This window comes from Pleuronectes platessa, chromosome 16 (assembly GCF_947347685.1).
Source record: "Pleuronectes platessa chromosome 16, fPlePla1.1, whole genome shotgun sequence".
In the NCBI taxonomy this organism is placed as follows: Eukaryota; Metazoa; Chordata; class Actinopteri; order Pleuronectiformes; family Pleuronectidae; genus Pleuronectes; species Pleuronectes platessa.
The window spans coordinates 15,844,023-15,859,650 of NC_070641.1; the positions used below are offsets into that span (position 1 = coordinate 15,844,023).

The following is a 15,628-nucleotide window of genomic DNA, read 5'->3' on the forward strand; positions in this document are numbered from 1 at the left end:
CACGTGATCTCACTGGACCTGGCCTGTCACGTGATCGCAACAGCTGGACTTCATTGCCACATCTGCAAGAAAACTACAGTATATTTCACCCTCTATTTATATCATAACACGCCTGGTTGGTTGTTTTCTCCTAAACGTGTCATTTTGCACATTAGTGTACAATTTTAATTTGTAGTCGTTTAACATATATCACATATTCATTATAAGTGTGTGTGTGCGCGCGTTTGCTAATATAAAAGTATCCTGCCTCAAACTAACTTAATAAAATAAACGTTTTTAATAGATCCCTGACAAAAAGGATTTTTATTGGTTTAAGTTTGTTATTATTTATAAAAACACATTCCATTTTTATATATATGTTAAACTGAATACAATTGTAAATCTATTGCTATTCTCATAGATCTTTATTTAGTTAACAATATACAGTTTAGTTCATTCAACTGACTTTTCTGCTTAACAAGCACTCACTCACATGAAAAACTATTTGCCAGTATGTTTAGTAATCTGAAAAAAATATATATATTTTCAATACTATTAATGCCAGAATATGAAACTCAATCTCACTTCTATCGGTCAGGAAACAATTCAGAGAAAATTAAACTGTCTGTGTGGTGGACAATGCTAGAAAATGACACTAAAGAAACTTGCATGATGGCTTTTTTTATTTGAACTCAATACAAAAATGACATTCACATCACAAATCTAGTGAGGAAATACTGTATTGTAGAAAAACGAGCTTCACATAAAAAACTGCCTTTTTTGGAATGAAGCAATAACAATTTCAAGTAGTAGTGGCATATTCTTCTTTTTATACATATGGTACTATGTACAGCTATAAAACAAACACAGGTGATAACCAGTATTGAGAAACAGTTTAAAATGTATTTAGTCAGCAAATAATCACTGAGTCAATCTGTACTCTGCCATCAAGATAAATCTTTCCTTTAGTGTCTGAACATCCACTTCTCTCCAAGGAGCCAAATCCAATCCATTCAAAAAACATTTAAGTATTGATTGTTCAAGCTTAAAAAAAAAAAAAAAGTTACATTTCATTGAATTGCTTCCCTTCTGTTATGATACAAGTGCTAAACCTAGTTCAATCCATCAGCATGTAAAGAGTTTCACATCTATTGGGTGCCTCAATACATCTCATGAACAGTAGACTGCAGCAACAAACACTTGAAGAGGCTGAGGTCCGTACAATACGTGTTCCGATGGCGTTTCTTGGCTCGTTCCATTACCAGCACATTTTACTGAACATACAGAGTGTCAGTATTTCCATGGTTAACATCCATAGGTTGGTCTGGTGTTCCTGAAAACGGTTCAATGCCGTTAAGGTAATATTGTTAAAAAAATATCACTAACAGCAAATCAGGTGTATTTGTACAAGGATACAGAAGATGCAGACGACAAAAAAAAAAAAAAAAGGACTAATTTCACAGCTGTTTCTTTTTAAGTAGATGCCCCTGAATACACAAAATGACATCACCACAGTACCTTTGGCAGACACAAATAGAACTTAGTACAAAACTGAACAAGTATTAATACAGTAAAAAAAAAAAAAAAAGTTGTATCAGATATTTTCATCAACAAAGACAATGACCGAGTAGTCGCGTATTGATGGTCTTCACCAAATACGACATTATTTTCCTGACAGTGCATACCAGAGACTACGGTAACCAAAAATCGTCACAATGACGTGACAGCTAGGCTTTCCAAAACATGATTTTAACAATGAAAACTTTCCCCAAACAAGTCTGTGACATGACATGTTTTGAGTATTGTTGCAGAAGGCTGTAAAGTAAAAACTGGCAACCAATGTACCAGGGTCCTGAGGAAAATGAAGTTATGTTCCAGTGGTTTAAGAGCTGACTGTGAGTCTAGTTTCATGGGAGGTATTCTAATAACTGTAGACAATGAAAGAAATGTATTGTTAAACAAGCAAGTTTCTAGGTTATTCATGTTTTTCCCTTACTTGTCTTAAACTCAAAATGTCCTGGTCTTCGCACAGTTGACGGACCAGTGCAGACTGAGAGGAGACTGAGAGGAGAGAAGATCAACGTCGAGAACTGATGAAGTGCTGGAGCAGAAAATAACCAGCATCTATAGGCTCAGAAACCCAACACTGTTAGAATACCTGTCCTCTTCCCTTTCCTCATCCTCTTCTCTTTCTATCTCGCCTCCGCTATGAGCTGCAGAGTTCTTCCTCTTCACTTGTTTGCTGGACGTGCCCCGGGGCCTCTGCATGGGAACCAGAAGATGGAAGCCTGGTTGGGCGTTGGCCGAGGCTACACCCAAGGAAGGCACATAGGTCTTAAACGTGCAAGGCACAAGGGGCGTGGAGGAGCAGGTGGACGAGGGGCTCACGCTCTGGACAGAGGAGTAGCCTGAACTGTGAAGGTCTGTAGAGGAGGAGAGGGGTTCTTGGCCTTGGGAATCTGTTTTCACCTCCTTTTCCACTTCACAAAAACTGTCTTCATCACTGGACAGAGCTCTGCAGAGCTTGACTTTTTCATCTCCGTCGTTCAGAGGGAGCAGATTGATGGATATCACTGAACCTATTGAAAGATGATGACAGTGAGTCATTCTGATAAAACATTTAAGGACTGTAACTTAGTCTGTGCAGCTACGGTCATTCCTCCACATTTATTCATAATGCCTGTGTATAGTTATTGCATAAATTTATGCACTTGCTTACTATGCGGGACATTGCAACTGCAGAGTCATCTTTAGTCGCATACTAACAGAGGACTGACTCATGCATTCTTCCCCTCTATGTATGGATTACCTCATTAATATACTTTACAGAATAACACCTTTGAGAATTAACTGATAATCACACATCATTAAATGTGCTCAGCCTCCTTTTTTTCAACACTCACAATCACCATCTTTCTCCCCCACGCCTTCTTCCTCCTGGTCCCCCTCATAACCTGAACAGGAAGTGTCCAAGCTCCAGTCCAGAATGTCGCCGACCAGCTTCTCCTCCTGACTGGATAGCTCGGCCGTGGGCGTGGCCACAAAGCTGGCTCTGTGGCTCTGCATGCCGTCATCGCGTCTCCTTGGGAGAGTGGACAAGCAGTGGGTTACAGTGAGTCACCGATGCGTCTCACAGATGGCACAAACAAAACGCCTTCTGGACAAGACAGTGTTTGTCACAGAGCACAGGAGACCCGGCACAAACTGAGAACTGCTAAAGGAGCAGGAGGAGACATGGGGTCTGGGCAGGGGTCACTTTTCAGCTCAATTGCTAGTAGCTTTGAGCCTGAAACCTATGATATGAATATAGTAAAGAAATATGAACAGGTGTTTTTTTGTAATAGCCTTCCTGCCACGTGTAGTACCTTCATTACACCTGCATTACATTCAGCTTTCTAGCATCATTTCACAGTTCCTGGTGTCTGATATTAGTAGTGAATATTTCTACCCGATTAGCCAACTATCACCAATTTTTCTTGTCCCACATCTAATTTACTGTGGATCCAAATATGAACAGTAATTAAAAAAAATACATCAACCACCACAGCTATAATTGGACGTTTCACATAATCAAGAGAGAAACAAAAATATTGCTAAATTTGTCTTCCATGCTGTGAACACCAATAAGGGATAATTTGGCCCGACAATAAATAAATGATTATATTGCATCTCTCCACACAGTCCATGCCTGCATTGCAAAACTACATGCAAATGGATAATTGAGTTAAATTAATAAAAAATATGGGTTTAAGAAAGTGATGATAGTCAGTGGCCCAGTGAAAGCCCAGTAAGGCTGCACAATAGGACTATATAATCAAACATCATAAAATATTTAATGGCCAACATAAAATGTCCAAGGGGCCATCATGTGCACTGCATTATGCAGTAAGTGTAGTGTCATAGCTGTCCTCCATTACGTATTCCTTTGCAGCACCATTTAGATCATGTTTAAATATCTTTATACACCACTCCACTCTAATGGGCTGTAATGGGGAACCTGTGTGTTGGGAACTGGCTTACCTCTTGCTGGTGCTTGATGGAGAAGCCAGGAAGGTGTGGATATCTGCTGGTTGACCAGTCGGGCTGGGAGGCTCCATCTGAGGCTCCACCTCAGGAATCTCCAGGATCTGACACAGTTCTTTATAATCCATCACCTTGTCAAGGCCATGAAATAAAACCAAGGACCAGTTAAACTCACATGAGCATTGGAGACGCGCAGTGCCACATTTTGTTTTTAAGAAAAATCGAAAATATAGAGGAGCTTTCTAGAGAGAAAAGTAAAATTACCTTTTCTTTGCTGATGTGCTGGTAGAGATCATCCTCAAACCGTTGCTTGACTCCAGTTAGGGACACGTGTCTGTAGTCTTTAGGAACATCTGGACTGAAACTGAGGAGGGAAAGAGAGAGTGGCAAAAAAAAAAAAGAGAAAATGACTGAGTTTCATCCACTTTGCTTCCTGCACATCTATAATCAACTCTCAGAAGCAAATCTTGTTACTTGTCCATTTGAGGATTAGCTTGTCGATACAACGCTCACCTATCAAAGTGACTCACCCCGAGGCACATTTCTGTGACTCACTGACGGTTACACACACACACACTATAGTCCTCAGCATCTGCTGTCCTCATATTTGCTTTAAAACATCACTGGCTGTCCATTTTCTTCACCACCAGACGTTATAAGCAATGCTATATCTAATCAATGGCTATATAAGCATGCAGGAAACGGCCACGTCACCAATCAATTTATGTTATCTCCTGGTGGTGGAAAGCACAGTGATGTCATAGCCATGCGAGTCAAGGTAGACATCCAGAAATTTTGTGCCATGATTTCAGTAACATTTTCTGTAGCTTAAATTTAAAATACATACACTTCCCATTATAAAGTGTAGCTTTTAAGAAAGTGCTACACAGTGTGTTGGATCAATGATACTAAGAATTAATAATTTTTCACAGAGGTCCGAGCAACATTTGATCTATGTTGGAAACCATAGATCATAAAATGGAGCTGAAGTCATTACTGGAACAAATGTAAGTAATAAGCAACACCGGATTTATGACCCGACTTTTGAAAAATTGTAACCTGCTGGGAAAGGCTCATCAGATTTTTAACATGCCAAACAAGACTGCTGTCAAATACCAGATGTGGAATTTGCATCACTGTACAACATTCCCAATAACTTTTTTCTACTTTATCCTCCCATTGTCAGCATGTATTTGATTATGCAAGAAATTATAAAACAGATGTATAAAAATTTATATATTCTAACTAACCAGCCTGAGACAAACAATCTTTTTCCTTGAAACTGTTTTGAGGTGTTTTATGGGTAATGACTTGATCTCTGTGCTTTCTATAAAAAAGGGGTAAAGGCAGCCAAAAAGATTGGAAACCGGTGTGAACACACTTCTTCAGTTTTGTTGACTACTTAATTTGATCATTATCCTTCCATTGTTGTCAGGGCAAGAACCTCCATACTGAATCAATATAAAATACAAAGAGAGCACAACAATGTTCCTGAGCAACAATGAGCCGAATGATCATCTGCAGGGGTTTATCCTCCACTTCAGTACACAAGTAGCAGCTAATGGACCTGTTATTTACAACGATCACACACAGTACAAGTTAATAGCTCCTTTGTTTGTGCCGTGGTTGTTGTTTGGTCTATTGCTATTCTTGAAAAAAGTGCCTAGTCTGTTTTTAACACTTTTCAGCTTTGAGAAAGCTAGATAATGCTATGGTCTACTTCCAAGTGCGTCCCAAAAGAAAAACATTATGCAACAATCAGACCCAGACAGAACAGATGCCAAACAAATGCACATATTCAAGGGATTCATTTTGACAACTGATTTCTGTGGTCGCTGTCAAACTGTAGTTTATTTTAGGTTAAATTCAAATGTATTTCGCAAGAAGGTGTAATTTCAACGTTTTCTCTCCCTAGGCCATGGCAACACCATTGTAATTCTTATACCTGATCTCATCATGGCTGATCACTTGAATTCATGTTAAATAAACTGTTTAAGTGCTCAGTCTGTATAGCTGCAGATATGTCTATTTGTGAATATCTAGACCTGGCAGACTGCGTGAGTGTGGAAGATAAAGGAGGAGGATTAGAAAATAAATTGCTTCGCTAGCAATCCACACGCTGGGAGAAACTCACCACTTGACATAGAGCAGCACGGAAAGAGAGACAAGGTCTTGCTTGGAGAAGCCTGTGTTGTCAGCCAACTGGCCGGGCCAGACTGGAGCTGCAAGGAGGGAGACCACACACATTTGTTAAAGTGAAAATAAACTTTACACTTCACTAAAGTTGTATATTTGCTTTGTTTTTTTATTATGTGACAGTGTTTAAAGTGGGACTCTGTGCATCTTTTCAATCTGGCAGGTTGTACGTGTGTGTCAGTGAGTGTTATTACCATAGTGATGTAGTGCCCGTGTGAGAAGGAGTGCAGCACAGGCCAGTTTGGCGGGTTGCGGTTCGGCGAGAGCAGAGTAGAGCAGTGACAGCTCACAGATGTAGCCGAAGAGGTGAGTGGTCCTCCTCTCCAGGGGGAGCAGAGACAGGAGCACCTCCCCATAGTCCAGCAGTGTTGGGCTCTGTAAGAAAAGAAAAGAAATGACCATTTCATTTATGTACAATTAAAGTATCCTCCAAAAGATGCTTTGGCAGGAAAATAGACATCTAACGCATACATACACACACACACTGTCAATTGTTGTACTCACTCTGATCTTTCCTCCAAGCACAGAGATGACCTCTCCCATCATTCGAACCAGGTCCTCATATTTGTAGGTGTTGTCAGTAAGCCAAACAGCCTCACGTATGGTCAGGATTTCTTTACTCATGTAGCTGTAAGAACAACAACAAAGGGTGTCATTTTCAAATATTCAAATCTCCAAGGAAATAGCTTGTAATAAAACTCAAAATACAGACTAGGATAGTCATCACCGCAACATTAATTACAGGATGGACATGAGATGGGATTTTCTCACCGTGTACAAACGACCATGCAGGCGATGCCTAATAGCTGAAGGCGAGCCTTTTGCACAGAGCGGAGAGCCAAGTAACGATCAACACATCCCACGGTGACATGAAGTGTGAGGCTGGAGAAGTCCTTCATGGTGGTCACCTCCACGAGCCAGTCCACCAGGATGTACCTACAGAGGCACAAACGAGCAGACATATGTAGAAATTGAAGATCATGTGCATAAAAAAAATTAAAAAAGTACTCTCAAGACAACACCCAAAAGATTTCAGAAAAATATATAAATGAATTTTAAAAATGACACTGACAGTATGTCAAAGTTAGGTCCGTCTAAGGTTATCTGAGGCAAAATTCTAACTGCAACCGCCCATGAAGAGCAGACAGTATTTGATATTATAAATCGGTTATGATGGTCGAATCATCTGTGATAAGTTTTACAGGCTTACAGGGAAAAGGTTTTCTTTTACTTATTGAGAAACATTATGCTAGTGTTCTGTTTCATCTACTTCTTGGTAACATCATTAAAGAAATGCAAGATGATCCAAACAGGGTGAGTCATCACAATGAGTAATAGGGAAATTTAATTGTTATTGCAGATATTAATCCCCAACAGATTTGTCATGGCAGCGTTCCTGTTCCTGTCTACCTCATGGTGTCCTTGATTCCTCGTCTGAGGATGGCCTGAGAGCAGCGCTGTGAAGCCAGGTTAGACAAACTAAAGAGCTGGGCCACCAAGTCAGAGCAGGCCTTTGCCTCCAAACCCAGTGGGTTCCCAGTGCCGCACACTTTGGCCAAGGAAAACTGGGGAAAGAAGAAGGCATTTTAATAAATAGTTCAGGAGGGTTTAAAGTAGCTGAATCCATTAAACAACTGAACAATAGGGTTGATTGACTGAGCAAGTGTTACAGTGCTACTTTAATTACAGAGCTTGTGACTATGATGAGTCAGTTTTTGTGATTCTGTGCAGCTAAGGAGGGGAAAATATGTCAACTGTCAAGACCTCTTGACTCTGCATTATAATGCTTCACTAAGAACAACTTCCAACTCTGGATAAATGTCAGAAGGGAAAATGAAATAGATTTAGAGAAAAACATGACATGCTGTCAAAGGACACACACCCCACTGTCTTGTCTTATTACAGTGAACCAAGGAAGAATAATGCTTGAGAATGACAGGGAAGGCCATTTAGTGACTGAATATATAATAATAAATATTTATATAGCTCCTTTCAAGAACAAGTCACAAAGTGCTTCACACACACACTGAAGAAACAAGGAGCAAGTAGAGAGTACACACAATATGCACAATAACACACCTGTGCCTCCCAGCATCCTTTGCCAGCATAGTCCCTGAGGGTTCGGACACACTGGAGGTACCGGCCTGGATCTGCCATCTGAAATTCACATATGAAAAACCCATTTAATCTTCTGCCTTTGGACACATTTGTCAAATAAAAAGCCTGAAAAAGCTTTTTGGAGGGATTCAATAAAGCATTTATTGGTTCAGTGAAACCTTAGGCATTTCATTTTAATACAGGTTTCAAATAGTCTAGACTAATGAGCCTACGTTTGGGTTTGAAATGGGAAAAAAGTTCAATCAATAAGGTCAATGTTTCGAAGAGTGTGTCTGAGGAGAATACTAAAGAGGGGATTAATACTTACAGCTGCTTTACGGTTGTGCTCCCACAACAGGTAGGAGCTCTGAAGACAGCCAGCCTGTGAAGACTGCTCCAGCATGGATATGGCCTCTGAGTGTTTTTCACCCCCCTGAAAATAGTTAAAGAGATACCAATGTCAATGTCAATTTTATTTATATAGCACATAAAAAAAAACGTTTCACCAAAGTGCTTTACAGGTATAATACCAGATAGAAAAAGATCTTGCATATCAAACAAAATGTTTTAATCTGGCACATTTGACAAGAGAGTTAGTCTCCCATTCTCTCAAGTTCAAATTAATGTGTCAAGATCCTGGAAAACAAATGAGGGTTCCATTTAAGCTGCATGAATTAATTTGTTGTACTCAAAAGACAAAGCCCACCAGAGTGTACAGGTTCTACTGCTATTAACCAGTGGGACAGTCCTGTTACAGCAGCATGATAGAAAGTGGGCCGACCACACCCAGACAATCAGACTCAGTCTCACTTTCATACTCACTTCAAACAGCTGCAAAACTCTCGCCAGACAGTGCAACAATGGGCCCCTCTTCTCCTGTAGAGACAAAAGAGAATAAATCAACCACCTGAAACTCTTTAACATCTTCCTCATGTGAACTCTAGCAGTTAGGTTAAGTTGCGGTTAGATCATGGCAGCTTTTTATGCCAATAAAAGCGATGACAGATAATCACCATTGTTTAGAGCACAGTTTGGTTCTGTGACAAAAAAAACTAAATGATTCTTAAAACGACAGGGTTTGTGGGCAGACCTCTGAGAAAAAGACAGGAAGTGAATTTTAGCTCAATGGTCAGAAGAAAGAAAGTATCAGTTAAATTGCTCCTCAGGGTTATAGTTATTAAGTTAACTTTTTGCATACTGGCCTCAAAACCGATGCCCATCATTCCTGCTTGCCAATTAGTGATACATGTCCTACATTATCGCTGTTTGGAGGCATTTAAACAAAAAAAATGTTTGTCTGCCCTTTAAACTTGACATAAGCTAAACTTACTACGTTGGTTTCGCACTCGGCCTTGATACGGTCAAACACGACGGCCTTGCAGCAGCTGCCGGTGGGCGACCACGGAGGACGGATGAACACCCAGATGAAGGGATCTGCCGTGGGGGGGCACAGGCTCTCTGCCAGGCTGAAGAAGTGGGAGGCCTTACGACCACACACATCCGCTCGGCCCTCATCGCTCAGCAATGCTGGTGGAGAGAAAGGTGGCACGAGTGAGGTGCTGTGGTCACTTTGAGTTTGCATCGAGATGATTTTATATCTTATTTCATTCAACCTTTATTTAAACCGGGGTCTCGTGCAAGGTATTACAGACACATAGCAAAAGGAGGAAGTGGTTGAATTTGGACATTTTGCAGTGTTGTACTTACGTCCTTCATTGTACAAATACGCAATGCCTAGTTTCACAGCAGCTTCAAAATTCCCTTTCTCAGCAGCTCTGAAGGAGGAGATAATTTATATTAAAAAAAGAATTCAGAAGAAAACCATGAGTGAGTGAGTTTTATCATTCTTGAATTTAGCAGAACTGACTGTACCTTTCGAAAAGCCATAAGGTTGTGGGGGATGGCCACGTGTCCCTGAAACTGACCCTGGCCCAGACACTGGAGTGGTGGTCAACTATGTCCCGCAACTGGGAGTGAACCTGTAGCAGAAGAAGATAATTAGTCCTTGAACAAAGACGCCTAGCCAACTGATCCATCAGGGTCAAGTGGTCACAGGATGTGGAGCCAGGCAAGAATCTGTGCTGGCAAGACACAAACACACACATGCTAGAGGTTATGTAGGAGTGTGAAAGTGTGTGCAGTTTGTTTACTCACCGCCCTGACAGACAGCAGGTCCTCGGCAGAGAGGCACTGGAGAACACAGAGGAGGACCTCCTCAGGCAGAGACAGCAAAGTCAGGGCTGGAGGTCGCTTACTCACCCGCTTCCGTGCTGGAACCGAGTAGCATTTTGAGCAACGGCAGTGGACTGGAGGAAGGAGGAGGAATGTTAGGTTTTTGACAATTCATTTATTGTTTTATGTCAAATGCACCAACCACACCAAGGCAATTTCCTGTCTGTGTAAATATACTTGACAATTAAAAGAATTCTGATATTATAAACAGGCAGTTTGCTAAGGACAGTCGAAGTGTACACACACACAAATCACCCGAAAGCATTTCACATCTACGTGCAGGGCTGGCCAACTTATTATCACGTTAATGCCAAACTAATATTTGCAGTTCATCTCAAAGCAAGCCAGTGGGGAGTGAGCAGATAACGAGGCACAGCGAGGTGAGGGTAATGGCTCCACATTCAAATCTCCCCAGGCTGCTCCGGACCAACCCACTGCTCGAATCGGAATATCTATAAACTGGGTGAGAGGTGAAAACCTCAGACAAGTAAAAAAAATAAGCATCGAACATCTTATTAGATATTGTTCTGGGTGATATTAGCTTCTTAGTGTCGGTGAGCTGAGCAGCTGACAGGGAGAAGTCGCATCGAGTGAGCGCCCAAATTTCCCTCCTGTGGTTCGAACCCTCACGTTAACTTTCTCCCTCGACTTTTTACCAAGATCGGCCTCGTGTTCTCGTTTCTCATTCCCACAGAACGCTCAACGTGACCCCGCTGGACGCGTTTACTGCGAACCCGATCCACATGGACCCGTTTTAAGCTGGGGTAACTTCAGTGGAAATCTGTGGCTACATCCGTTAGCGCTGGTGCTAGCAGCTAGTTACCACCAGAGCTAACTCTGGTTGTGATGAAGACTATTTTAGCACTCGCACACATCGCACACATCGCACACGAAGCCAGTAGCGTATATTTTGGACAGTGGGGAAAGTTAAGTTTGAGTGGATTTAAGTCACTTACCGCCCGCTTTCATTTCAGGTGGAGTGGAGTCTCCTCGAGCAGCGACGCCTGTACCGTTAGCCGGAACAAACCAGGAGCTATTTAAAATTCGATGCTCAAGTTGATATCAAACTTTAACAGACGTGACTGTGACTCCAGCCTGTGTTGTACCGAGGCAGCGCTGCGATGTGGCTCCGTGGCTCTGCTGTGAAGCAGAACGTGACTAATATCCGACAGTAAAGTTTCTTTCTAACTTGAATTCAAACGCTCGCACGCTTACTCACTAGTTTGGACCCGCCCCCGCTGCTGCTCTAGCACCGCCCGCGCTCAAGGTTTAAACTCCAGATTCAATCTGATTGGCCGAGGGAGCTGCCGCCCACCGGCTGGCCCACGGCCCTGCTATTGGCCGGCGCCGGAAGCCGTGTCAGCGATTGGTCAGATTTTATAAACTGTGAGACGTCGACGGATCATTGGACAACGCGACGGCATTTCGAAGTACGCGCTCGCCAGGGGAGTGCGTGCGATTGGTTGACCCGGTTATGAAGCGCATGCGAAGGAACCACCCATCTTGCTGCGCATTGTGGGAGGTGTAGTCGAACAGGAAGTGCATGTTTAAAGGTACCACGTTTAAAGGGACAGGCGCACAATCAGATCAACACCACCACATCTACAACAGTGAGCAAGAAAAAGCACCCTGAAACCCAAATCAATCAATCACGTTGTATTTATATAGCCCATATTCACAAATCAATTTGTCTAATAGGGATCAACAAGTTGTGACATCATCTGTTCGTCACCCTCAACAAGAGTAAGGAAACACGACCGAAAAAAAACTATTAACAGGGGGAATAAAAACATAGAAACCCCAAAGGGAAAAAATAACAGTATCTACAACGATGATTAGAAGAAACAGTTTGTAACCTAATGCGAAAAGTGTGTCAATGTTTAAACTATTTTTACATTAGAAAATGTCCGATACAGGTGAAGGGAGCCGCAACGACACATTTATTGAGGAGTTATTGTGATTGTGTCAAGCAGTCTAGTTGTAATCATAGTCCACAATCAGCTGCCTCCATGATCAGGATCCACCATAACCCACCATCCGTCATCTTGATCCACCACCACTATCACTTGTAGTGAAATGTCTTTGGGTGAGCCTTTAAATGTGTAATCAAAGAAAAGCATTTTCATATAATTTCATTAGGGGAAAACTAATTATTATCATTATTTTCTAGTTTCTAGTGTTTGTAATATTATAATGCTGTTCAAATATATATTTGTATGTGCTTGCACTAACACACAAAATAAATGTATTGTATGTGTATACCGACTTGGCAATGAACCCAGATTCTGAGTCGGATTCTATTATTACTTTTGTTTTAAATAATTGGTTATGTCTCATCCCTTGTAGCTAAATTGTAAGTAATAAAAATCCTCAATTAGCTTTAATCTTAGTTAATTGTTTGTAATTATGTGTGACAATCACTTGCATAAGATTTTGTCAGTGAAATCCAGAGATCATCCCCACCCAGCACTCGCTAGCGTGTCATGTCTACAAATCGAAAAGGACAACACGATGGTTTAATTTAAAAAATCACGTCATCTTTTTATTTTGTAACATATTTGTCTCGTCGATAGAAATACTGCAACATACCAGTATCAATTCAGCACGAGTTCAACAAGAATTAGAAAGAAAGACAAATCTGCTGAATGCACTTGAGTAAATTACATTATGATTAAGACCATGGCATTGGATCCTCAGTGTGAGCGGATAGACCACCACTCACTCTGCTGACTAGTGTCCTCTTAATTACTGGTCTTTAGGACAGGATCATAAAGGAGCTGAGTAAACCACAGTAATCATTTTTCCTTTTCAGACCGTCCATTGATCACCTGCTCTCCCAATCACAGCTTCACCTACAAGAGCTGTGTAAACATTACATCTACCTTTCAATAGTTGTCTTTTTTAACTATCTTATACAGTTTTTACACCCGCTATGAATTATGACAGGGCAAGTCAATTCAGAGATTCAGTCCTTTTCTTCTTCTATAACCTAGACGTGTGATGGCGAAGAAAGAAAATCAATTTTCTGCTGTTTTTCTCTGCACCGAGTGAGTCGTCTGTTTCTGGCTGTCTGTCATACTCGAAGTGTTGTATAATCAAATTCTGTTGTAGCCGGGTGACCTCAGATGTGGCAGGGGGCTGTGACATCCTCACCTCGATGCACTCACTGTCTCCATAGAAACCTCCCAACCACCCTCAATAATTTTTCTCAGTAAAACACAAAGAGTCCAGCAATGGCTATAAGAGAAAAGAGAGTAGTTGAGCCATTTGACCTAAATTGAAGGTAATCGTAGCATTAAGCTAGCCTGACGTTGTCAGACTCACAATTCTAGTCAGAATGTGAGTCTGAGACCGCTCCATTGGGCTGTGATTATGGGGCGTGTTTCAACTGACCAGGAAGTAAAATTCTTCTTCGCTCAATTGGATAGACCTACAACCAATCAGAGCAACGTAGTATGTGACGTATGCTAAGCAACGCATTGTGAGTTATTTACTGGGTTCACACCGGACGCTTCAGCGCAGCGCCAAGCCTTAAATAACAGCTGGCTCCCATCCACTACCATGTTAAAACTTTGTGCCGGTCACACCGGAGGCTGAAGCACCGCGAGGCAGCCTTGGCGCAGCGCGGTGCTTCAGCCTCCGGTGTGACCGGCACAAAGCCGTGCAGCGATCTACTGGATCAACGGGTGATATTATTAGCGCTGCCCGGCGGTTCAGCGTCGCTTCAGTGTCCGTTGTGAACAGCCAAGCGCCGGGGCGATAGGGATTAGCGCGGTGCTTTGGCGTCGCCTCCACGTTCTGTGTTCCTCTTTCAAAATGAATGCGCTGTCGATGTCTTCTAAAACAGACTCAATGGCAGCATCTACACATCTCAGCTCGCCAGCGGCAGCCATGTTTGTTGAAAACGAATTCAACCCAAGGGCACTTTGATGACGTGGTTGATTACGTTACCGTTGATCATCTGTCAATCATCGTATAAAGCCCGCCCTGACAATCTGATTGGCCCGGTCGGGCTTAATTTTTTCCCAACGGAGCGACTCCAGACCGAACTGCCCGACCAAAAATGTTGTGGGCGGGGCTAAGTTCGTCTGGCATCCAGGCTACATTTAAGCTGTACTGAGTGCACAAAGACTGTGAAGTCCAAGTCGCTCATTTTTGTCTGCCAGGCATCCAGTGTTTCACCGATGAGCTGCGCCGTTATAAAGCCTCCCACAGGAAGTCATTGAGTTTGTTTTGAGAAGTATTTTACGGTAAAGAAAACAACAGTTTGTATAAATATACAGTATTTTAATATAAAGGTCACATTTTAAGATAAAGGAAACAACAATTTATACAATTTAGGTGAAACACAATAGTGTAACAACTTTATACAGACTAATTGATCTGTACAGGTCAAAAACACTATTTTCTCTCTTCAGATCGTATAAATCTTTAATCTTTGCATCTAAGACATCGAAGGAATCGAACACCACTGACACAGTGACATTACAGCAAACTGACAACAAAGGATTCCTCAAGTGTTCTTTAGGACTGATATTTTATATGAAGCCTTCATATGAAAGAATACTTCATAGGATTCTTTAAGCAAATAATTCTTAGTTGTCAGTTTGCTTTGATGTCATTGGTGTTAGATTCCTTCGATGTCTTAGATGCAACATTTTATATTATATGCCTTTAGTGGCCATTTTCTACATTTTAACTTGTCAGATCATCTTCATATATAGGTGAGTGTCTTCTAAAGTATCCAGACTGCCCCGAAAGACTCTCAACCGACAGAGCCATGGAGGTCAACTGGATAATTAGACATCCAGTGTTTCACCGATGAGCTGCGCCGTTATAAAGCCTCCCACAGGAAGTCATTGAGTTTGTTTTGAGAAGTATTTTACGGTAAAGAAAACAACAGTTTGTATAAATATACAGTATTTTAATATAAAGGTCGCATTTTAAGATAAAGGAAACAACAATTTATACAATTTAGGTGAAACACAATAGTGTAACAACTTTATACAGACTAATTGATCTGTACAGGTCAAAAACACTATTTTCTCTCTTCAGATCGTATAAATCTTTAATCTTTGCATCTAAGACATCGAAGGAATCT

The 15,628-nt window shown here is 41.4% G+C and overlaps 1 protein-coding gene across 1 annotated transcript; it reads right to left on the reverse strand.

Moving 5' to 3' along the window:
* Positions 1-641: 641 nt before the first annotated feature.
* ccnf (cyclin F) lies at positions 642-11,753 on the reverse strand. The gene is made up of 17 exons (XM_053442995.1): positions 11,484-11,753; positions 10,450-10,601; positions 10,168-10,274; positions 10,003-10,070; positions 9,626-9,822; positions 9,118-9,171; positions 8,624-8,728; positions 8,278-8,355; positions 7,609-7,763; positions 6,970-7,134; positions 6,703-6,826; positions 6,393-6,573; positions 6,137-6,224; positions 4,267-4,366; positions 4,000-4,133; positions 2,883-3,061; positions 642-2,558 (listed from the first exon to the last, which is right to left on the reverse strand). Exons 1-17 carry the CDS (start codon positions 11,494-11,496, stop codon positions 2,104-2,106), a joined length of 2,355 nt encoding a protein of 784 aa, XP_053298970.1. The 5' UTR covers positions 11,497-11,753; the 3' UTR covers positions 642-2,103.
* Positions 11,754-15,628: the final 3,875 nt, after the last annotated feature.

Bases quoted from the DNA above. Each gene is read 5' to 3' on its own strand.
- ccnf (XM_053442995.1), bottom strand. The intron at 9,172-9,625 runs GTAAGTTTAGCT...TTGTCTCTACAG, and splicing joins CCGAGTGCGAAACCAACGTA to GAGAAGAGGGGCCCATTGTT. The intron at 7,135-7,608 runs GTAGACAGGAAC...GTGCCTCTGTAG, and splicing joins GGAATCAAGGACACCATGAG to GTACATCCTGGTGGACTGGC.